Source organism: Melanerpes formicivorus, unplaced genomic scaffold, assembly GCF_026170545.1.
Source record: "Melanerpes formicivorus ecotype bairdi unplaced genomic scaffold, bMelFor1.0.p_v2 SCAF_1, whole genome shotgun sequence".
In the NCBI taxonomy this organism is placed as follows: domain Eukaryota; kingdom Metazoa; phylum Chordata; class Aves; order Piciformes; family Picidae; genus Melanerpes; species Melanerpes formicivorus.
The window spans coordinates 34,871,529-34,893,956 of NW_027142353.1; the positions used below are offsets into that span (position 1 = coordinate 34,871,529).

A 22,428-nucleotide genomic window follows, 5' to 3' on the forward strand; every position below is an offset into this window, starting at 1 on the left:
GCTTGGGAAGGCGGCGCTGAAGCCAAAACAGAGAAGCAAGGTGGCAGTTACAGCCCCGGTGTCCCTCTGTCCCCAGACCCTGGGATGTTCCTGCACCTCCCAGGAAATCGGCAGAGACCAAGCAACATGGCTGGACAAGGCCAAGCTCCCAGCTGGCACCTTCATAGGGCTGGCAGCACTTCAGTGCAGTGCTGGGCCCCATGGCAGGATACCCAGAGATGCCACAGGCACTTGGGGAGGGATAAGAGGAGCAATGGGGACACGTCTGGAGGAAAAGTGGGCAGCAGTGTGGGCACCTGGGTTGGACACTTGGCAGGGGTGAGACAGATGCCACCGCCGAGACTGCAGAAAGGATGAGTGACCCTGCAGCCTTTCCACAAATAGAACAACCTTCCCTGATTGCCACACACCATGGGGACATGCATGGACAGGCAGTGATGGTCGTTGCCCCAGCTATGGCCTCTGCCTCAGGATGGGGGGAGTGGGGAGCTGGCACCATTCACACCGCCCCGTGGGCAGCAGCGACTGTGCTGCTGCCACAGGACTTCCAGAGAGTGGCTTCAGGTCTCTGTCCCTGTCCCTGCCAGGCTGAGGGAAATGCAGGGAGGAAGGGATGTGTCTGGGGACCCCCACGTCTGGGCACCCCCACGTCTGGGCACCAGTTGGCTCCTCTGTGCTCAGGCCCCCACGTGGGACTCTGCATTGCAGCACATCCCCAGTGGCATTTTCCACAGTCTGCAGCAGGTGGTTGCTCAACGCCCCTGCAGGGTTCACGTCCTGAGCGTGTGGCAGCCAGGAGGGGGCACAGATGACGCCCCCCTGGCAGCACTGCTGCCTGCACTGGGGAGCAAGAGCTGGCCCCAGTCTCCTGGAGCCCCAGAAGTGGTTGTACTGGGGGGACCGGCAGCAGGACAGGAGAGGCCCTGGGCACCCGGCCTCCTCACCACCCCACTCCTGTCCTGTGGGCAGAGTGGGACCCCCAGCCAGATTGGGCGAAGGCCACGGGGAGGCTGGGCCAGCACACATTGCACAGAGCCAAGGACACACATGGCCAAGGCCCAGCTGGGCTGGAGCCAAGCCCGTCCCCGTGGCCACCCCGTCCGGCCCAGGGCTGGCAGGAGGGGACAGCAGAGGAGAGCAGAGGAGGGATGTGCCCCGCGGGGTGCTGCATAAAAAGGCCTCAGTGGTGACGGGGAGCAGGCAGCGCCCCGAGAAGAGCCCAGAGCAGCACCGTTGGAGCTGTGGGAGCATGGCCATGGAGCAGTACTTCTCAGCCACCCAGAAGATGGAGCAGGAGGTGATGTTCCCCAGCCTGCTGCGAGGAGTCTTCCCGCAGGAGAAGGGCTCGGCCTCGGCCCCAGAAGGCAACACAGACCTCTATGAGCGCTACCAGCTCCTCAAAGCCATCAAGCCCATGGTGGAGAAGGGCCTGGCCTCTGTCACCGACCAGGGCCAGAGCAGTGCCGACACTGATACCAACAGCTCCTCAGATGACAGCGACACCATGGATGCGGAGCTGGAGGAGCGCCTGTCCCACCACTTGGCCGGCTTGCAGCAGGTCCTCACCCACCTCACCAGGGACACCAATGCCCTCACCCGGAGGTACAGCCAGATCCTGGAACAGATCAGCCCCAGCGAGGGGCAGCCCAGCTGGTGACCCTGCCCTGGCAACCAGGTAAGAGCTGGGGGGATGTGGAGCCCAGGTGCACTGGGGCAAGGGGTGCACTGGGGCAAGGGGTGCCCAATGTCCCGGAGTAGTCCCCGAGAAGGCAGGGATGGGAAGCTCCTGAGAAGTGCCTCGAGATGAAGGCTGTCCCCTCAAATGCTGTCAGGATTCCAGCTCCACGCTGAAGGGCGGGACTCGTCTCATCCCTCTGTGCAGAAACTTTGGGGGGTTTGGGGTCAATGGATCTGGGGTTGGTGGACCAGCTCTGCCCTCGGTAAGGCCTTTGGGCTTAAGGACATCTGCCATTGCAGGATGGGTGCTGGTGGCACGAAGAAGAGGACGTCCCCATGACCGAGCATCGCAGGCTCTTCCCCGGCCCCACTGACCCTCCTGGCACCACGTCAGCCGACGTCCTGCACCGGCAGCGCGCAGCAGCGACGGTCGCAGCCACCAGAGAACCAGATGGTGCCTTATCCTCATAGGAAGAAGCCTCTGGTCATGCTGAGGTCCCTCAGGAGAGCCACACGCCCCGTGCCATCTTCTTTATTTTCAAAGAGCAGCACGAAAGGCGGCGCCGTTGTGTGGTGGCCCTGAACTCCCCTGGTCCCCTGCGACCGCCAAGCCCTTTTCCAGCTGGTACCTGGACTCTAAGGGACACCTTCCCCAGTCTTTGCTAATAAAACCACTTCTGTAAAACGCTGTTGGTCTGCTGCTTTGTGCTGCCTGCAGCCCTTGGGGAGTGTCCCAGCGTGGGGCAGGGGGGCGCTGGCTCTGCCATGAGGGGATCTTCCCGTGCAGTGATGGGGAATTCAAAGGGACGAGGACTCAGACTCATGGGATGGTTTAGGTTGGAAGGGACCTTCAGAGATTATCTAGTTTCATCCCCTTGCTCTGTGCAAGGACATCTTGCACTACATCAGGTTGCTGAGAGCCCCCTGATCTTGAACACGTCCCAGGGTGGGTCATCCATGTTGGCAACCTGTTGCTTTGTCTCTCTGCCCTCATTGTAAAGAATTTCTTCCCAAACTCACTGATGTGCCACCAGAAGAGAAGCAGGGAGTCATCCATCAGCTCACATAGTACAGAATTACCAGGTTCGAGGTTCCCTTCAGAAACCTCCCCATGGATGTCCCACCACTGCTGCTGCTGCTGCTCTTTGCCCCACAGCTTTCCATGCCTTTCTCCTCTTCATCACGACTTCTGTCCTGGAGCTGTCTCACACAGGCTCTGAGTCTGGGGACAGGCCCTGAAGGGCAGCAGATTATCAGAAGTCGGGCTCTGTGGGAAGCAAATACCCCCAAGACCCCAGCCCCTTGTCCAGGTTTGGGTTACGACAGGAACTCTCAGCTCCTTTTGCCTGTCGATGACTTCTGTCCCAGCTCTCAAGACCCTTCTGGCTTTGACTTATGCTCCCCACAGCAAGGTTATGGACACTGGTCACCTCTGGCTAAGTAGCTACTGCGGGGGGAGCTCTGGAGAGGGGCCTGGCGACTCCACAGCTGTGAGAAGGTGTCTGGGTCCCGAGAGGGAAAGAGACTCAGTTCTTTTGAAGATTCCCGTGTTCTGCAACGAGAGGCACAAACGAGGCCAAGCTATCAACAGCTAGACCATTTATTACCTAAATAAAGTGGATGGATCAGAAGGGGGAAGAGAGAGAAGAGAGAGAGAGAGAGAGAGAGAAGAGGAGTTCTATTACCTCACCCCTCACCCCCCGAAGACAGTTTGAGTCTGTGGAGGAATGGTGCTGCAGGAGATGTTGGGTCTGTAGAGAAAGGGTGCTGAGGCTTTGGCTGGAGAAGAGCTGTGGTCCTCTGGGCAGCCTCTTCAGCTCCATGACTTGCAGCAGGCGGATCTTAGGACACGGAGACAGGACACTGTTCCTGATATAGCCCAGGATGCTGTTGGCCTTCTTGGCCCCCTCAGCACACTGCTGACTGACGTTCAGCTAGCCCTCAACCTCTGCTGCCATAGTTTGGGCAGACCTCACCCTGACCTTCTGGGGAGCACATCTTTAGCCACAGCCCAGAGAGGGGGAAATGCCATCACACGTGTCCCCAAGTGTCCCCGTGTTATCTCTGGCATCTCCTGCTATTGACTTCCCTCACAGCACCACTGAGACCATGGGGGATGAAGGAGTCACAGCCCCAGGGTGCTGAGTGCCCCACCTCAGGCTGTCTCTGGCCCAGCTGCCCTAGGCAGAAGTGAAGATGCTGGGTCAGAGATATGCCAGTGGGATGAAGACATGCCTGGGGATAGAGCACACGTCCTGGAGGGTTGTGGAAGGGAACCCCCTCCCAGGCACTGGCTGCCATGACTCCTGCTCGCTTGTCCCCAGGGGGAAGGACATAACCCAGCAGAAGCTGATGGCTGTCCCCAGAGGCTGCAGACAAACGCGTTCTCCATAAACCTCATGGAGAAGCTTCAGGCTCAGAGCAGACGCAGCACCCCATGCCGCCTGGGAGGGGACGCTAGAACAACGTTGCACCTCCCAGCAGTGCCATGGTGGCCCAGATGCTGGATGTGGCCAAGCTCCTGGTGAGTGACTGCACAGGGCCAACAGTGCCCACAAGCCTCAGCGCAGTGCTGGGCCACACGGCAGGAGACTCAGAAACCCTGGGGACACCTGAGAAAGGACAGGAGGATCAGTGGGGAGAAGCCTGCTGAGGAGAGGACAGGCAGCAGTGTGGGCACCTGGCTTGGACAAGTGGCAGGAGTGGGAGCAATGCCACTGCTGAGATTGCAAAAAGGATGAGAGACCCTGCAGCCCTTCCACAAATAGAACAACCTTCCCCGATTGCCACACGCTGCGGGGACACGGGAGGACAGGCACCGCTGGCCACTGACCCAGCTGTGGCCTCTACCCAGGTGGGCCCAACCTGGGGCTGGACACCCTTGAATCTGCTCATCCTGGCCCCAGCCATGCTGCAGCCCCATGGTGGCTGTGCTGGGCTCCAGCCCCTCTCCCTCCTCCTGCCATCGCTGCCAGCAGCAGAAGCTCCACCTGAGCTCTCCCAGGGGGCTGTGGAGGGCCTGCTTTTGGCTGATAAGGTCCCTGAAGACAAAGGGAGGCTTTGGGAATGATCCATGTCCCACGGGTGGGAAGCTGGGGAGAGACCTGGTGCAGCTGAGCCCTGGTCACGCCCCAGCCCACTGCTCCGAGCGCTACAAGCAGCTTGGGAAGGCGGCGCTGAAGCCAAAACAGAGAAGCAAGGTGGCAGTTACAGCCCCGGTGTCCCTCTGTCCCCAGACCCTGGGATGTTCCTGCACCTCCCAGGAAATCGGCAGAGACCAAGCAACATGGCTGGACAAGGCCAAGCTCCCAGCTGGCACCTTCATAGGGCTGGCAGCACTTCAGTGCAGTGCTGGGCCCCATGGCAGGATACCCAGAGATGCCACAGGCACTTGGGGAGGGATAAGAGGAGCAATGGGGACACGTCTGGAGGAAAAGTGGGCAGCAGTGTGGGCACCTGGGTTGGACACTTGGCAGGGGTGAGACAGATGCCACCGCCGAGACTGCAGAAAGGATGAGTGACCCTGCAGCCTTTCCACAAATAGAACAACCTTCCCTGATTGCCACACACCATGGGGACATGCATGGACAGGCAGTGATGGTCGTTGCCCCAGCTATGGCCTCTGCCTCAGGATGGGGGGAGTGGGGAGCTGGCACCATTCACACCGCCCCGTGGGCAGCAGCGACTGTGCTGCTGCCACAGGACTTCCAGAGAGTGGCTTCAGGTCTCTGTCCCTGTCCCTGCCAGGCTGAGGGAAATGCAGGGAGGAAGGGATGTGTCTGGGGACCCCCACGTCTGGGCACCCCCACGTCTGGGCACCAGTTGGCTCCTCTGTGCTCAGGCCCCCACGTGGGACTCTGCATTGCAGCACATCCCCAGTGGCATTTTCCACAGTCTGCAGCAGGTGGTTGCTCAACGCCCCTGCAGGGTTCACGTCCTGAGCGTGTGGCAGCCAGGAGGGGGCACAGATGACGCCCCCCTGGCAGCACTGCTGCCTGCACTGGGGAGCAAGAGCTGGCCCCAGTCTCCTGGAGCCCCAGAAGTGGTTGTACTGGGGGGACCGGCAGCAGGACAGGAGAGGCCCTGGGCACCCGGCCTCCTCACCACCCCACTCCTGTCCTGTGGGCAGAGTGGGACCCCCAGCCAGATTGGGCGAAGGCCACGGGGAGGCTGGGCCAGCACACATTGCACAGAGCCAAGGACACACATGGCCAAGGCCCAGCTGGGCTGGAGCCAAGCCCGTCCCCGTGGCCACCCCGTCCGGCCCAGGGCTGGCAGGAGGGGACAGCAGAGGAGAGCAGAGGAGGGATGTGCCCCGCGGGGTGCTGCATAAAAAGGCCTCAGTGGTGACGGGGAGCAGGCAGCGCCCCGAGAAGAGCCCAGAGCAGCACCGTTGGAGCTGTGGGAGCATGGCCATGGAGCAGTACTTCTCAGCCACCCAGAAGATGGAGCAGGAGGTGATGTTCCCCAGCCTGCTGCGAGGAGTCTTCCCGCAGGAGAAGGGCTCGGCCCCAGAAGGCAACACAGACCTCTATGAGCGCTACCAGCTCCTCAAAGCCATCAAGCCCATGGTGGAGAAGGGCCTGGCCTCTGTCACCGACCAGAGCCAGAGCAGTGCCGACACTGATACCAACAGCTCCTCAGATGACAGCGACACCATGGATGCGGAGCTGGAGGAGCGCCTGTCCCACCACTTGGCCGGCTTGCAGCAGGTCCTCACCCACCTCACCAGGGACACCAATGCCCTCACCCGGAGGTACAGCCAGATCCTGGAACAGATCAGCCCCAGCGAGGGGCAGCCCAGCTGGTGACCCTGCCCTGGCAACCAGGTAAGAGCTGGGGGGATGTGGAGCCCAGGTGCACTGGGGCAAGGGGTGCACTGGGGCAAGGGGTGCCCAATGTCCCGGAGTAGTCCCCGAGAAGGCAGGGATGGGAAGCTCCTGAGAAGTGCCTCGAGATGAAGGCTGTCCCCTCAAATGCTGTCAGGATTCCAGCTCCACGCTGAAGGGCGGGACTCGTCTCATCCCTCTGTGCAGAAACTTTGGGGGGTTTGGGGTCAATGGATCTGGGGTTGGTGGACCAGCTCTGCCCTCGGTAAGGCCTTTGGGCTTAAGGACATCTGCCATTGCAGGATGGGTGCTGGTGGCACGAAGAAGAGGACGTCCCCATGACCGAGCATCGCAGGCTCTTCCCCGGCCCCACTGACCCTCCTGGCACCACGTCAGCCGACGTCCTGCACCGGCAGCGCGCAGCAGCGACGGTCGCAGCCACCAGAGAACCAGATGGTGCCTTATCCTCATAGGAAGAAGCCTCTGGTCATGCTGAGGTCCCTCAGGAGAGCCACACGCCCCGTGCCATCTTCTTTATTTTCAAAGAGCAGCACGAAAGGCGGCGCCGTTGTGTGGTGGCCCTGAACTCCCCTGGTCCCCTGCGACCGCCAAGCCCTTTTCCAGCTGGTACCTGGACTCTAAGGGACACCTTCCCCAGTCTTTGCTAATAAAACCACTTCTGTAAAACGCTGTTGGTCTGCTGCTTTGTGCTGCCTGCAGCCCTTGGGGAGTGTCCCAGCGTGGGGCAGGGGGGCGCTGGCTCTGCCATGAGGGGATCTTCCCGTGCAGTGATGGGGAATTCAAAGGGACGAGGACTCAGACTCATGGGATGGTTTAGGTTGGAAGGGACCTTCAGAGATTATCTAGTTTCATCCCCTTGCTCTGTGCAAGGACATCTTGCACTACATCAGGTTGCTGAGAGCCCCCTGATCTTGAACACGTCCCAGGGTGGGTCATCCATGTTGGCAACCTGTTGCTTTGTCTCTCTGCCCTCATTGTAAAGAATTTCTTCCCAAACTCACTGATGTGCCACCAGAAGAGAAGCAGGGAGTCATCCATCAGCTCACATAGTACAGAATTACCAGGTTCGAGGTTCCCTTCAGAAACCTCCCCATGGATGTCCCACCACTGCTGCTGCTGCTGCTCTTTGCCCCACAGCTTTCCATGCCTTTCTCCTCTTCATCACGACTTCTGTCCTGGAGCTGTCTCACACAGGCTCTGAGTCTGGGGACAGGCCCTGAAGGGCAGCAGATTATCAGAAGTCGGGCTCTGTGGGAAGCAAATACCCCCAAGACCCCAGCCCCTTGTCCAGGTTTGGGTTACGACAGGAACTCTCAGCTCCTTTTGCCTGTCGATGACTTCCGTCCCAGCTCTCAAGACCCTTCTGGCTTTGACTTATGCTCCCCACAGCAAGGTTATGGACACTGGTCACCTCTGGCTAAGTAGCTACTGCGGGGGGAGCTCTGGAGAGGGGCCTGGCGACTCCACAGCTGTGAGAAGGTGTCTGGGTCCCGAGAGGGAAAGAGACTCAGTTCTTTTGAAGATTCCCGTGTTCTGCAACGAGAGGCACAAACGAGGCCAAGCTATCAACAGCTAGACCATTTATTACCTAAATAAAGTGGATGGATCAGAAGGGGGAAGAGAGAGAAGAGAGAGAGAGAGAGAGAGAGAAGAGGAGTTCTATTACCTCACCCCTCACCCCCCGAAGACAGTTTGAGTCTGTGGAGGAATGGTGCTGCAGGAGATGTTGGGTCTGTAGAGAAAGGGTGCTGAGGCTTTGGCTGGAGAAGAGCTGTGGTCCTCTGGGCAGCCTCTTCAGCTCCATGACTTGCAGCAGGCGGATCTTAGGACACGGAGACAGGACACTGTTCCTGATATAGCCCAGGATGCTGTTGGCCTTCTTGGCCCCCTCAGCACACTGCTGACTGACGTTCAGCTAGCCCTCAACCTCTGCTGCCATAGTTTGGGCAGACCTCACCCTGACCTTCTGGGGAGCACATCTTTAGCCACAGCCCAGAGAGGGGGAAATGCCATCACACGTGTCCCCAAGTGTCCCCGTGTTATCTCTGGCATCTCCTGCTATTGACTTCCCTCACAGCACCACTGAGACCATGGGGGATGAAGGAGTCACAGCCCCAGGGTGCTGAGTGCCCCACCTCAGGCTGTCTCTGGCCCAGCTGCCCTAGGCAGAAGTGAAGATGCTGGGTCAGAGATATGCCAGTGGGATGAAGACATGCCTGGGGATAGAGCACACGTCCTGGAGGGTTGTGGAAGGGAACCCCCTCCCAGGCACTGGCTGCCATGACTCCTGCTCGCTTGTCCCCAGGGGGAAGGACATAACCCAGCAGAAGCTGATGGCTGTCCCCAGAGGCTGCAGACAAACGCGTTCTCCATAAACCTCATGGAGAAGCTTCAGGCTCAGAGCAGACGCAGCACCCCATGCCGCCTGGGAGGGGACGCTAGAACAACGTTGCACCTCCCAGCAGTGCCATGGTGGCCCAGATGCTGGATGTGGCCAAGCTCCTGGTGAGTGACTGCACAGGGCCAACAGTGCCCACAAGCCTCAGCGCAGTGCTGGGCCACACGGCAGGAGACTCAGAAACCCTGGGGACACCTGAGAAAGGACAGGAGGATCAGTGGGGAGAAGCCTGCTGAGGAGAGGACAGGCAGCAGTGTGGGCACCTGGCTTGGACAAGTGGCAGGAGTGGGAGCAATGCCACTGCTGAGATTGCAAAAAGGATGAGAGACCCTGCAGCCCTTCCACAAATAGAACAACCTTCCCCGATTGCCACACGCTGCGGGGACACGGGAGGACAGGCACCGCTGGCCACTGACCCAGCTGTGGCCTCTACCCAGGTGGGCCCAACCTGGGGCTGGACACCCTTGAATCTGCTCATCCTGGCCCCAGCCATGCTGCAGCCCCATGGTGGCTGTGCTGGGCTCCAGCCCCTCTCCCTCCTCCTGCCATCGCTGCCAGCAGCAGAAGCTCCACCTGAGCTCTCCCAGGGGGCTGTGGAGGGCCTGCTTTTGGCTGATAAGGTCCCTGAAGACAAAGGGAGGCTTTGGGAATGATCCATGTCCCACGGGTGGGAAGCTGGGGAGAGACCTGGTGCAGCTGAGCCCTGGTCACGCCCCAGCCCACTGCTCCGAGCGCTACAAGCAGCTTGGGAAGGCGGCGCTGAAGCCAAAACAGAGAAGCAAGGTGGCAGTTACAGCCCCGGTGTCCCTCTGTCCCCAGACCCTGGGATGTTCCTGCACCTCCCAGGAAATCGGCAGAGACCAAGCAACATGGCTGGACAAGGCCAAGCTCCCAGCTGGCACCTTCATAGGGCTGGCAGCACTTCAGTGCAGTGCTGGGCCCCATGGCAGGATACCCAGAGATGCCACAGGCACTTGGGGAGGGATAAGAGGAGCAATGGGGACACGTCTGGAGGAAAAGTGGGCAGCAGTGTGGGCACCTGGGTTGGACACTTGGCAGGGGTGAGACAGATGCCACCGCCGAGACTGCAGAAAGGATGAGTGACCCTGCAGCCTTTCCACAAATAGAACAACCTTCCCTGATTGCCACACACCATGGGGACATGCATGGACAGGCAGTGATGGTCGTTGCCCCAGCTATGGCCTCTGCCTCAGGATGGGGGGAGTGGGGAGCTGGCACCATTCACACCGCCCCGTGGGCAGCAGCGACTGTGCTGCTGCCACAGGACTTCCAGAGAGTGGCTTCAGGTCTCTGTCCCTGTCCCTGCCAGGCTGAGGGAAATGCAGGGAGGAAGGGATGTGTCTGGGGACCCCCACGTCTGGGCACCCCCACGTCTGGGCACCAGTTGGCTCCTCTGTGCTCAGGCCCCCACGTGGGACTCTGCATTGCAGCACATCCCCAGTGGCATTTTCCACAGTCTGCAGCAGGTGGTTGCTCAACGCCCCTGCAGGGTTCACGTCCTGAGCGTGTGGCAGCCAGGAGGGGGCACAGATGACGCCCCCCTGGCAGCACTGCTGCCTGCACTGGGGAGCAAGAGCTGGCCCCAGTCTCCTGGAGCCCCAGAAGTGGTTGTACTGGGGGGACCGGCAGCAGGACAGGAGAGGCCCTGGGCACCCGGCCTCCTCACCACCCCACTCCTGTCCTGTGGGCAGAGTGGGACCCCCAGCCAGATTGGGCGAAGGCCACGGGGAGGCTGGGCCAGCACACATTGCACAGAGCCAAGGACACACATGGCCAAGGCCCAGCTGGGCTGGAGCCAAGCCCGTCCCCGTGGCCACCCCGTCCGGCCCAGGGCTGGCAGGAGGGGACAGCAGAGGAGAGCAGAGGAGGGATGTGCCCCGCGGGGTGCTGCATAAAAAGGCCTCAGTGGTGACGGGGAGCAGGCAGCGCCCCGAGAAGAGCCCAGAGCAGCACCGTTGGAGCTGTGGGAGCATGGCCATGGAGCAGTACTTCTCAGCCACCCAGAAGATGGAGCAGGAGGTGATGTTCCCCAGCCTGCTGCGAGGAGTCTTCCCGCAGGAGAAGGGCTCGGCCTCGGCCCCAGAAGGCAACACAGACCTCTATGAGCGCTACCAGCTCCTCAAAGCCATCAAGCCCATGGTGGAGAAGGGCCTGGCCTCTGTCACCGACCAGGGCCAGAGCAGTGCCGACACTGATACCAACAGCTCCTCAGATGACAGCGACACCATGGATGCGGAGCTGGAGGAGCGCCTGTCCCACCACTTGGCCGGCTTGCAGCAGGTCCTCACCCACCTCACCAGGGACACCAATGCCCTCACCCGGAGGTACAGCCAGATCCTGGAACAGATCAGCCCCAGCGAGGGGCAGCCCAGCTGGTGACCCTGCCCTGGCAACCAGGTAAGAGCTGGGGGGATGTGGAGCCCAGGTGCACTGGGGCAAGGGGTGCACTGGGGCAAGGGGTGCCCAATGTCCCGGAGTAGTCCCCGAGAAGGCAGGGATGGGAAGCTCCTGAGAAGTGCCTCGAGATGAAGGCTGTCCCCTCAAATGCTGTCAGGATTCCAGCTCCACGCTGAAGGGCGGGACTCGTCTCATCCCTCTGTGCAGAAACTTTGGGGGGTTTGGGGTCAATGGATCTGGGGTTGGTGGACCAGCTCTGCCCTCGGTAAGGCCTTTGGGCTTAAGGACATCTGCCATTGCAGGATGGGTGCTGGTGGCACGAAGAAGAGGACGTCCCCATGACCGAGCATCGCAGGCTCTTCCCCGGCCCCACTGACCCTCCTGGCACCACGTCAGCCGACGTCCTGCACCGGCAGCGCGCAGCAGCGACGGTCGCAGCCACCAGAGAACCAGATGGTGCCTTATCCTCATAGGAAGAAGCCTCTGGTCATGCTGAGGTCCCTCAGGAGAGCCACACGCCCCGTGCCATCTTCTTTATTTTCAAAGAGCAGCACGAAAGGCGGCGCCGTTGTGTGGTGGCCCTGAACTCCCCTGGTCCCCTGCGACCGCCAAGCCCTTTTCCAGCTGGTACCTGGACTCTAAGGGACACCTTCCCCAGTCTTTGCTAATAAAACCACTTCTGTAAAACGCTGTTGGTCTGCTGCTTTGTGCTGCCTGCAGCCCTTGGGGAGTGTCCCAGCGTGGGGCAGGGGGGCGCTGGCTCTGCCATGAGGGGATCTTCCCGTGCAGTGATGGGGAATTCAAAGGGACGAGGACTCAGACTCATGGGATGGTTTAGGTTGGAAGGGACCTTCAGAGATTATCTAGTTTCATCCCCTTGCTCTGTGCAAGGACATCTTGCACTACATCAGGTTGCTGAGAGCCCCCTGATCTTGAACACGTCCCAGGGTGGGTCATCCATGTTGGCAACCTGTTGCTTTGTCTCTCTGCCCTCATTGTAAAGAATTTCTTCCCAAACTCACTGATGTGCCACCAGAAGAGAAGCAGGGAGTCATCCATCAGCTCACATAGTACAGAATTACCAGGTTCGAGGTTCCCTTCAGAAACCTCCCCATGGATGTCCCACCACTGCTGCTGCTGCTGCTCTTTGCCCCACAGCTTTCCATGCCTTTCTCCTCTTCATCACGACTTCTGTCCTGGAGCTGTCTCACACAGGCTCTGAGTCTGGGGACAGGCCCTGAAGGGCAGCAGATTATCAGAAGTCGGGCTCTGTGGGAAGCAAATACCCCCAAGACCCCAGCCCCTTGTCCAGGTTTGGGTTACGACAGGAACTCTCAGCTCCTTTTGCCTGTCGATGACTTCCGTCCCAGCTCTCAAGACCCTTCTGGCTTTGACTTATGCTCCCCACAGCAAGGTTATGGACACTGGTCACCTCTGGCTAAGTAGCTACTGCGGGGGGAGCTCTGGAGAGGGGCCTGGCGACTCCACAGCTGTGAGAAGCATGGCTGTGAATCTTCTGGGAGGAGATGGCAGCCGGCAGCAGAATCTGATGCCCTCTTACACCTGAAAAAGTCCTAGGCAGGTCTGAGCTAGGACAAAGAGAACCCTGGGGCATTTGAGGGGGAAGCAGAGGTGTTGGAGCATCTAACAGGAGGAGGTGGCAGGGATGACATGGGGACATGGGATTTTTCATCTTTCCACCCCATGGCAGTGGAAGACTGGGGGCAATCACGGCACACATGCAGGACAGCCAAGGGTTCAGGCCCAGCCAGCATGGATTTAGGAAGGGCAGGTCCTGCCTGACCAACCTGATCTCCTTCTATGACTGACTGGTGGATGTGGGGCAGGCTGTGGATGTGGTTTCCCTGGACTTCAGCAAGGCCTTTGACACTGTCCCCCATAGCAAATTGCTGGCCAAGATGTCAGTCCGTAGCTTGGACAGCAGCACTCTGAGCTGGGTTAGGAACTGGCTGGAGGGCTGAGCCTAGAGAGTGGTGGTGAATGGTGCCACATCCAGATGGCAGCCAGTCACTAGTGGTGGCCCCCAGGGATTAGTGCTGGGCCCTATCCTGTTCAATATCTTTACTGATGATCTGGATGAGGGGATTGATTCCACCATCAGTAAATTTGCAGATGACAGCAAGGTAGGGGCAGGTGTTATCTGCTAGAGGATGAGAGCGCTGTGCAGAGGGACCTTGACAGGTTGGGCAGATGGGCAGAGTCCAACAGGATGGCATTCAACAAGTCCAAGAGGCAGGTGCTGCACATTGGCCACAACAACCCCATGCAGAGCTACAGGCTGGGGTCAGAGTGGCTGGAGAGCTGCCAGGCAGAGACCTGGGGGTACTGGTTGACAGTAGGCTGAACTCGAGCCAGCAGTGCGCCCAGGTGGCCAAGAAGGCCAATGGCATCCTGTCCTGCAGCAGGAACAGTGTGGCCAGCAGGAGCAGGGAAGTCATTCTGTCCCTGTACTCAGCACTGGTTTGGCCACACCTTGAGTGCTGTGTCCAGATCTGGGACCCTCAATTTAAGAAGGACATTGAGACACTTGAACGTGTCCAGAGAAGGCCAACGAGGCTGGGGAGGGGTTTGGAGCACAAGCCCTGTGAGGAGAGGTTGAGGGAGCTGGGGTTGTTTAGCCTGAAGAAGAGGCTCAGGGGTGACATTATTGCTCTCTATAACTTCCTGAAGGGAGATCATAGCCAGGAGGGGGTTGGTCTCTTCTCCCACGCAACCAGCACAAGAGGCAACAAGAGGACACAGTCTCAAGCTGTGCCAGGTGAAGTTTAGGCTTGAGGTGAGAACAAAGTTCTTCCCAGAAAGAATAATTGGCCATTGGAATGTGCTGCCCAGGGAGGTGGTGGAGTCACCATCCCTGGAGGTGTTCAAAAAAGGATTGGAGGTGACACTTGAAGCCCTGGTTTAGTCAGTCATGAGGTGTTGGGTGATAGGTTGGACTCGATGATCTCTGAGGTGTTTTCCAACCTTACTGATTCTATGATTCTATGATCTGCCCAATAGGACAGTGGGTCAGAGGAGATTTGCCCTAACACTGGGGCTGGGGTGCAGCAGCCTGGGGATCTCATTGCACCACCACATAAGTTTCGTTCTTCTATAAAAACAGCTGCCAAGGACCAATTCTCCAATATCTGGGCAAACAGCACCCCCTAAATCCAGCAATAGGATCTCAGAGCAAATCTGGCCCCCATGTTGCTCCTCAGCAGTAGCAAGGCTGCAGCCTTGTGTCTTCTCTAGAGAAAATGGAGCATGATGGTCATCCTTCCATCCACTAGGACCCCCAGGTCCTTTTCCCCTTCACTGCTCTCCAGCAGCTCACTCCCCAACCTGTACTAATACGTAGGGTTGATGGAGTTACAGTATGGGTGGATAAGGGAAGAGCAACTGATGGCATCCACCTGGACATTTGGAACTGTCCTGCATGACATTCTGGTCACCAAACTGGGAGTCTTCAAGAATCTTTAAGGTCCCTTCCAACCCAAACCATTCTACTAATCTATGAATCTACATAGCTGGAGCTCAAGGGTAGGACTCATTTTACCTGGAGAAAATGGTGGTCACGGTGAGAAAGGCCTGCAGGCACCTCCCTCAATGGCTTTTGGCTCAGGCTGTGTGCTGGGCAGCTGGAGAGGCTGGTGGTGTTCCAGGACAGGGGTACTGTGGGACATCCAGGGAAGTGCTCACCACCACTGTTGAACATGGCCAATTAGAAACACGATGCTCCCAGAAAAGCTCTGTGATGTGGGCTGGTTGGAGGGACTTGCTGACGACTTAAGGGCCACTTGCAATCCCTCAGGACCCTCTGTGAGCTGCTGCCTTGCCAGCTGGCCCCGACCCCTGTGTTTCACAGGAAACTTTTGCCTACTCCGATTGCAGGACGTTGCATCACGCTGGCCCCAGGGATGCGTCAGTGCCCTGCTGCTGGCCATGGCTGGTGGCCACAGCTGATGAGAGACTCGAGATGGTCACAGAAGAGGTCTTTATCCTTGAAAAACCCAGTGCTGGTCCCTGGCAGGACAAGGGCAGACAGGCAGATGGGGCTCCTGGGACACCAGTGTTGTTTCCAGCCACCATGAGGAGGTGAACTTTGCCGTTGAAGAGGATCGCAGGAGAATTTCTGCCTGACAACACTGGGGGAAGCAGAAGCTGTGACCTGGGAACAAGGCTGTCATGGAGACATGAGATAAAACCCAGTTTGGACCCAAAGGTTAATAAGTTCTAAACACCCTTCTCTAGCCAGTCTCAAGAAGTCCCTACCACTGATAACTAATGGAGCTGATGGACCTCTTCCTCCTTCAGCAGCTTTGGGTAGGAGCCTCTTCCACTAGATAAAAGTGACCAAAGCCCCATCCATCATCACTTTAAACACTGCAGGGTATCTACAACTTCTCTGGGTAATGTCTCCCAGGATCTTGGCACCCTCACTGTAAAGAATTTATTCCTTATGCTGGCAGCAGTGGTGCAAAAGTTGATCCCCTTTTCTGGGCAGTAAAAGCTGGGGACCTGCTGAATGGACAGCTCACGTATGTGGCACATTTTGGGGACACTCATCCCTGTCCCTCTAGCAGAGAGGAGGGCCCCTAAGGCATGGCCACTGAGTCATAGCACGGGCTGATAATGGAGCTCTGCTGCCATAACCATTTTCACCAGCAGCAGATTCCAGGAGCTCAGAAGTTCTGCTTAAACATCTCCTGGGAGCAGAACCAGATGCTGGTGATAAGGAAAGGAGAAGAGCTCAACTGTCCCACCCCTCTGCACAGTACTGGGCTGAAGTAGGGGTGAGGCAACAGCACCCAGAGCACAGCGAGAGGCTTCCCTAGATAAGCGGTGCTTGATAAGATGTTTTGAGATGCTACACACAGCAGAAAGTCACCCCAAGTGCACATGAGGAACTTGGCAGCATCAGGCCTGATGCCAGTGTAGGAGACTGTTAATTCAATGAAAAACTTCCACAGCTGGTGCAGCCTCAACTGGAAGTCCTTCAGGCTGCGAGGTGCTGGGCACCCTGCAGTGGACTTCAGAAGAGCTGCAGATCCAAGAAAGAAATTTTTTACACTGAGGGTGGTAAACACTGGCACAGGTAGCCCAGAGAGGTGGTAGAAGCCCCATCCCTGCAACCATTGTGGGTCAGGTTTGATGGGGCACTGAGGAACTTGTTGAAGATGCTCCTGCTGACTGCAGGGGAGAGGGACTACATGACCTTCAAAGGCCTCTTTCAACCCAACCCATTCTGTGATTCTGATTCTCAGTGTGTCTGGAACATGTGGTCCCAGCATGTGGGAGAGGGAGCCACAACTACATGAGGAAGGCTGGATCCCGATCCTCAGCAAAAATAAAGCAACACGAGAACACAAAATATGGAGAGGGAACATACTTGCTGCTGCCAATCTTGTGTGCCACCTTGGGGTGCAGTAAGAGTTGGTAGCTGTGGGGAGGAGGAGCAGACAGCGCAGGTGACCCTAAACTGAGCAACAAGGGATTCCATCCCATGGCCATCATATTCAATATAAAGCTGAGGGATCATGAGGGTCAAGCTCTCTTCTTCTAAGGCTTGTGTTCAAGGACTTTCTCTCTACTTTGATCCCAACCCACGTGCCTCTGAATCCAGTTCCAGAATCCAGTTCCTATCTGCCACTCAGTCCAGCCTGGACCCTGGGGCAGTTGGCTATTGGGTTTGTGTGCATTTGTCTGTATTTCATTATTTTATTATTACTATCATTATATTTTCTTTCTATTGTTACTGTTTCACTACAGACTCTGGTTTCTTTCCCAACCTATTGGTGTCTCTCCCTTATTCCCTGCCTCTTCCCTTTGGGAAAGCAGAGGGGTACATAGAGAGCATCTGGCACTTGCCTAGTGACCAGAGCAGCCTCAAGACTTGACACACAGCTTGGGCCTACAGGAGCTGGTCCACAGCACATTCAAGGCTTAGGAGAAACATTAGTGAGAAAGAAAGGGGAATGTGCACAACCACTTTCTGGAGTTGTTAAGATCTGTCTCGTGTGAGCAATCTTCCCTTTTCATCTGAAAATAAAAACTGAGAAAGGGGTGAATCATAGAATCATCACAGAATGGCCTAGGCTGGAAGAGACCTTATAGACCATCTAATCCAACCTCCCTGCCACGGGCTTCTCAACTAGGCCTCATCCAACCTGGCCTTGAACATCTCCAGGAAGGGGGCATCAAACGTTCCAAGTCTCAGTCACCTACACATTGATCAGCCAGATGGAACAGAGTAACAAAGCATTCCACACAAAGTAGTTATTCATAGCTTTTATTACATGAAAGCCAGTAATGGTTGCTTTTCCAAGCCATGGATGGTTGAGCAGCCACAGCCACCCCACTGAAGCTCTCAGTAGGGCATTGGTTCAGCAGATGCCTCCTGTGACACATTACTGCTGGAGAAACCCTCAGCGAACTGGGTGGAAATCCTCCAGCAGCTCTCCTATTCTCTTCTTTTCTGCAAGAGGCAAGGGGTTGTGGAAACCTCATCAGCGTTTCAGATGGTTCCAAGGATTTTTTTGGTGGCTTTGTGAACTTCAGGATTTAGTACTCTAAATCCCAAAGTTTAGAGTATTCAGTATTTAGGATATGTAGTTTAGGGTATTTAGCATTCTAGAGGTAATGAAGTCATCAAAAATGAAGCTTCTACTATCAACAGCAAACTATTTGCTTGCTGCATAAATTAGATCACAGAACAAAAAGGACCTCTGTGGATGACCTAGTCCAACTCCCCTGTTAAAGCAGGGTCACCCAGCACAGGTTCCACAGGATCCCATCCAAGCAGATTTGGAATCTCTCCAGAAAAGGACACTCCACAACCTTTCTGGGCAGCCTGGTCCAGTGCTCTGAACCTTCACAGGAAACAAGTTTTTTATGATCAGATGGAATTTTCTGTGTTCCAGTTTGGGCCCACTGCCCCTTGTCCTATCACTGGGCACCACTGGAAAGTCTGGCCCCATCCCCTTACTCCCCATCCTTTAGATGTTAAGCACTGATAAGATCCCCTCTTAGTCTGCTCTGCCCCAGGCTAAACACCCACAGGTCTCCCAAGATCTCCTCATAATAGTTGCTCCAGCTCATTCACCATCTTTATAGCCCATTAAACTATCTCCAGTAGTTTCCTGTCTCTCTTGAACTGGGGAGCTCAGAACTGGACCCTATACTCCAGAAGTGGCATCACTAGGACAGATTAGAAGAGGGGGAGGACCTCCCTTGACCTGCTGGTCACGCTTGTCCTCAATCTTTCTGCCTCAAGAACTAAAGATAGACACTCTGTCCAATTAAAACTCTCTACAGAAGCTTAGTTTCTGTCTAGAGATGGAGTATTTGCAAGATCCTTGCTTCTAACCTTGCAAACCAAACCAATTCCTTCCAGAAGAGCATGAATTCCCTTGTAAACTACCTAGAGACAAACTCCTACCACCAATGCCCTTTGCAGAGATGCTTCAGTCCCTTAACATGCAACTTCTCTTCCCTAGGGGCTGAACTGCAGGTCCCTGTGAAGAGATCACAGTATCACACAGTATCACCAAGGTTGGAAGAGACCTCAAAGATCATTGAGTCCAACCTGTCACCACAGACCTCATGGCTAGACCATGGCACCAAGTGCCACATCCAATCCCCTCTTGAACACCTGATCTCTGTACTGAGAGTTCTTTACTTCCAGCAATCCTTTCCAAAATGCCATAACATGGTTTACAACTCAACAGCCAAAGTCACCTAACTGGGTTTTATTAGAATACAGACCTTTTCCACCAAAATTTGCCATTGAATTGGTGGACCTGGTGGACTTAGCAACTGTGTTTAGCACAATGCTGCTCTTTACCAAGGTTCTGAGTCAGCAAGAGCCAAGCAAGGTTTCCTTACATTTCTATTTATTCTTATTTCACCTGCTCTGCTTATTTGCTGAATACTCATCACATGGTTCTTGAAACAAGCAGCACTGCAGCTTTAGCAGTGCAAAGGAGGTTGCAGTGAGGTGGGTTGTTCTCTTCTCCCAAGTAATCTGTGATAGGCCAAGAGGAAAGGGCCTCAGGCTGTGCCAGGAAAGGTTTTGGTTGGACATTAGGAAAAATTTATTTCCTGAAAGGGTTGTCAAACCCTGGAGGAGGCTGCCCAGGGTAGTGGTTGATAGGTTGGCCTCGATGATCCTCGAGGTCCTTTCCAACCTAAGTTATACTGTGAAATACTGTGGTGGAGTTACCATCGCTGGAGGGATTTAAAAGAATGTGTAGATGTGGTGCTGAGGAACACGTTTTAGTGCTGACCTGGCACTGATGGGTTAATGGTTGGACTCCATGATCTAAAAGGTCTTTCCCAATCTAAATGATTGGGAGCCTACAAGAATAAACAGTAAAACTGTGATTTGACAGGAAAAAGCCCTGTCAGTTTTCGTTATTCCTTCTTCAGGGACGCGAGTTTGATCTATACTGATTTTATTGGGCTCTGCTATGTTTACATTAAATCATTTTTTAGGGTGAAGAGTTGGTCATCAAAGCAGCAGCTGATCAGCTCAGTAAAAATATCTATTTTCATATCATAAAATTCCTAATACAACTTAGATTGTGAAGAAGCAGGAAAAGTCTAAGCAGTCAGTGAGACTCATTAGAAAAGAAGAGATTCTGCAAGCCGCCCAGCGACATCTTGAAATACATCAGCACTTACTACTGGGTACACTCTGGTGGGCTGAGGTCTTTTTTAACACACCAGTTTACAATACCTCCTATTTTGAAGTCTTCTGGGTGCTGCCTCATGTACTCAAAGAGCTCTCTGTCCACCTTGGCATACATGTACTCTGAACGCTTAACAAGGAAGTAGCCAGCGAACCATCCCACGGTAGTGAACAGGATCTGGCGGTGGACACCTGCAGCAGAAGGAGGAATGGCCCCTGCCACAGACCATCTCCCAGCCTCAGGCAGGCCCCTCGTGCTCCCCAGCCCATCTCAGACATTGTCACCCCACACAGCCCAGCTCCTCTCTCCCTGCTTTGCCCCCATGGCTGTCCCCCTGCCAGGATCCTACAGTACCCTCACCTGAAGACCTCCCATGGCCCTGCCAGAAAGGCCTCTCCTCTCCTTGGGGTTCCCTCCCCTTCCTGCCATGCCTATTCCTGAGAGAGTCACCCCAAATCCCCTCTACTTCCACACAATGCTCTTTTCCCAGCTCTCTCAGATTACCTCCAACCCTACCATCAACAGACCCCTCACCTCAGGACTCCCTCCCCTTTGTTTCCACCCCTACAACTCTTACAGAGTCACCCCAAATCCTACAGAGCATCCCCTCCTCCCCTATCCCTTCCAGCCTCTCAGCACCGAGGCCACTCATCGTCCCCCTGCCTCACAGCCAGCCCAAATCCCACATAACCCCTTTTCCAGACCACTTAGTCCCTTCTACCCACCCAGCTTCTCACCTCATGGACTCTTCCTCATCCCCCTGTCCCTATATTCATCAAGGTTACCTCAGACCCTGCTTATCCCCATCTCCAGCTTCGCCTCAGGACCATCTCATTCCCTCTCTCACTCCTGTATCTCTCACAGTCACCCCAAATCCTACATACCCCCTTCCCCAGACCCCCCCAAATCTTCTCTGCCTCCCAAGGCCCTCACCTCAGGGCTGTCTCCCCTTCGCCCTGCCCCTACATCCCTCAGTATGACCCCACATGCAAGATACTGCTTCCCACAGCCCCCTCTGGCTCTCCCATCCCCTCATCTCAGGGCGCCCTACCCTCTCCCTTGCATCTACAACCCTCAAGAGTGACCCCAGATGTCAGATACCCGCTTGCCCAGCCCCCTCCCACTCCCCTATCTCAGGGCTGTCTCTTCTTCCCCCCACCCCTCATTTCCTCAATGTGACCCCAAATTCCACATACCCCTGTCCTTAGCCCCTCGCTCAGGGCTCCCTCCCCTTCTCACCCCACCATGTTCCTCAGAGAGTCACCCCAAGTCCCTTCCACCCCCATGCAATGCAGCCTTCCCCAGCCCCCTCCGCTTGCCTCCACCCCCTGACAGCAGAGCCCTCACCTCAGGGCTCCCTCCCACCCAATCCTGCCCCTACAGCTTTCACAGTCACCCCAAGTCCCATAACGCATCCCTCTCCCCTCTCACCCCTTCCAGCCTCCCACTTCAGAGGCCCTATATCCATCACAGGCATCCCAAATCCCGCTTCCCCAGCCCACCCAATCCTCTCTGCCTCCCCAGACCCTCACCTCAGGGCCGTCTCCTCTTTCCCTTGCTCCTGCATCCCTCAGCGCACCCCTAAGCCCCAGGTACCCCCATCCCCTCCCCTCAGGCCTCTCCTCCCCCTGCCCGCCGCACCGGCTCGGAGGATGGGGCGATGGTTGAAGCCGTTGTCCAGCAGTGCCGCCACCCAGCCGCAGAAACCCAGCCAGACGGAGCCCTTGTTGACGAGGGGGGGCGGCGGCAGCGACCGCGACTCGTCCGGCAGGAACGCCATGATGGCGGCCGGCCCGCCCCGCCGAAGGTGACCGAGCGGAGCGGTGCAGCACAGCGCTCCCCTCCGCCGCGCCCGCCGCCCGCCTCACGGGTTCCGCCGCCCTTCCCCGCTTTTACCCCAAATCCCTTGTTCAACCCAACCCCCCCGGCGCTTTTTAAAACAACAACCACCAACTCCAAATGGCCAGCGCACAAGTCCACTCCACCCAGTGGGGCGGCTTCCCTGGGGGGCGCATGGGGGTGCCCGTGGTCCTGAGCCCTCCCCGTGAAGCGGCTCGGCCCCGCTGCCTGTGCAGTTGCAGCCTCTAATTACATTAGGGATTTAATTAAACTCTAAAATTAAACCCAATTATTTTTTTAGAGTTCTTCCTGCCAACAGATTAAAGATTGAGATTTGCTGTGGTGTTACTGTTTTCCTTTTATAATTAATATAAAATCACATTAAGCCAGTTGCAACAGTACCAGGACTGACAAAACCACTGAAAAACACCCCAGCTTTGGAAGGTATCCTAAAGAATTCCCAGCCTCTTTCCTAAGAAAATGTTTTTTATCTTTTCTCCACACAGAGAAGGTTGGGCTGTCACCACTCCTCAAGGGGAGATGCCAAAGTTGA

The 22,428-nt window shown here is 56.4% G+C and overlaps 4 protein-coding genes across 4 annotated transcripts; 3 read left to right on the top strand and 1 right to left on the bottom strand.

The window, feature by feature from the left end:
* Nucleotides 1–1,180: 1,180 nt before the first annotated feature.
* On the top strand, nt 1,181–2,362 carry LOC137441912 (thyroid hormone-inducible hepatic protein-like). Its single transcript, XM_068139904.1, has 2 exons — nt 1,181–1,675; nt 1,978–2,362. The coding sequence occupies exon 1, from the start codon at nt 1,250–1,252 to the stop codon at nt 1,655–1,657; it is 408 nt and encodes a 135-aa protein (XP_067996005.1). The 5' UTR covers nt 1,181–1,249; the 3' UTR covers nt 1,658–1,675; nt 1,978–2,362.
* A 3,653-nt stretch (nt 2,363–6,015) lies between these two features.
* LOC137441919 (thyroid hormone-inducible hepatic protein-like) lies at nt 6,016–7,193 on the top strand. The gene is made up of 2 exons (XM_068139931.1): nt 6,016–6,506; nt 6,809–7,193. Exon 1 carries the CDS (start codon nt 6,087–6,089, stop codon nt 6,486–6,488), a length of 402 nt encoding a protein of 133 aa, XP_067996032.1. The 5' UTR covers nt 6,016–6,086; the 3' UTR covers nt 6,489–6,506; nt 6,809–7,193.
* Nucleotides 7,194–10,848: 3,655 nt separating this feature from the next.
* On the top strand, nt 10,849–12,030 carry LOC137441917 (thyroid hormone-inducible hepatic protein-like). Its single transcript, XM_068139916.1, has 2 exons — nt 10,849–11,343; nt 11,646–12,030. The coding sequence occupies exon 1, from the start codon at nt 10,918–10,920 to the stop codon at nt 11,323–11,325; it is 408 nt and encodes a 135-aa protein (XP_067996017.1). The 5' UTR covers nt 10,849–10,917; the 3' UTR covers nt 11,326–11,343; nt 11,646–12,030.
* Nucleotides 12,031–17,619: 5,589 nt separating this feature from the next.
* Nucleotides 17,620–21,866, bottom strand: NDUFC2 (NADH:ubiquinone oxidoreductase subunit C2). The gene is made up of 3 exons (XM_068139941.1): nt 21,678–21,866; nt 20,084–20,227; nt 17,620–17,821 (listed from the first exon to the last, which is right to left on the bottom strand). The coding sequence occupies exons 1-3, from the start codon at nt 21,814–21,816 to the stop codon at nt 17,772–17,774; spliced, it is 333 nt and encodes a 110-aa protein (XP_067996042.1). The 5' UTR covers nt 21,817–21,866; the 3' UTR covers nt 17,620–17,771.
* Nucleotides 21,867–22,428: the final 562 nt, after the last annotated feature.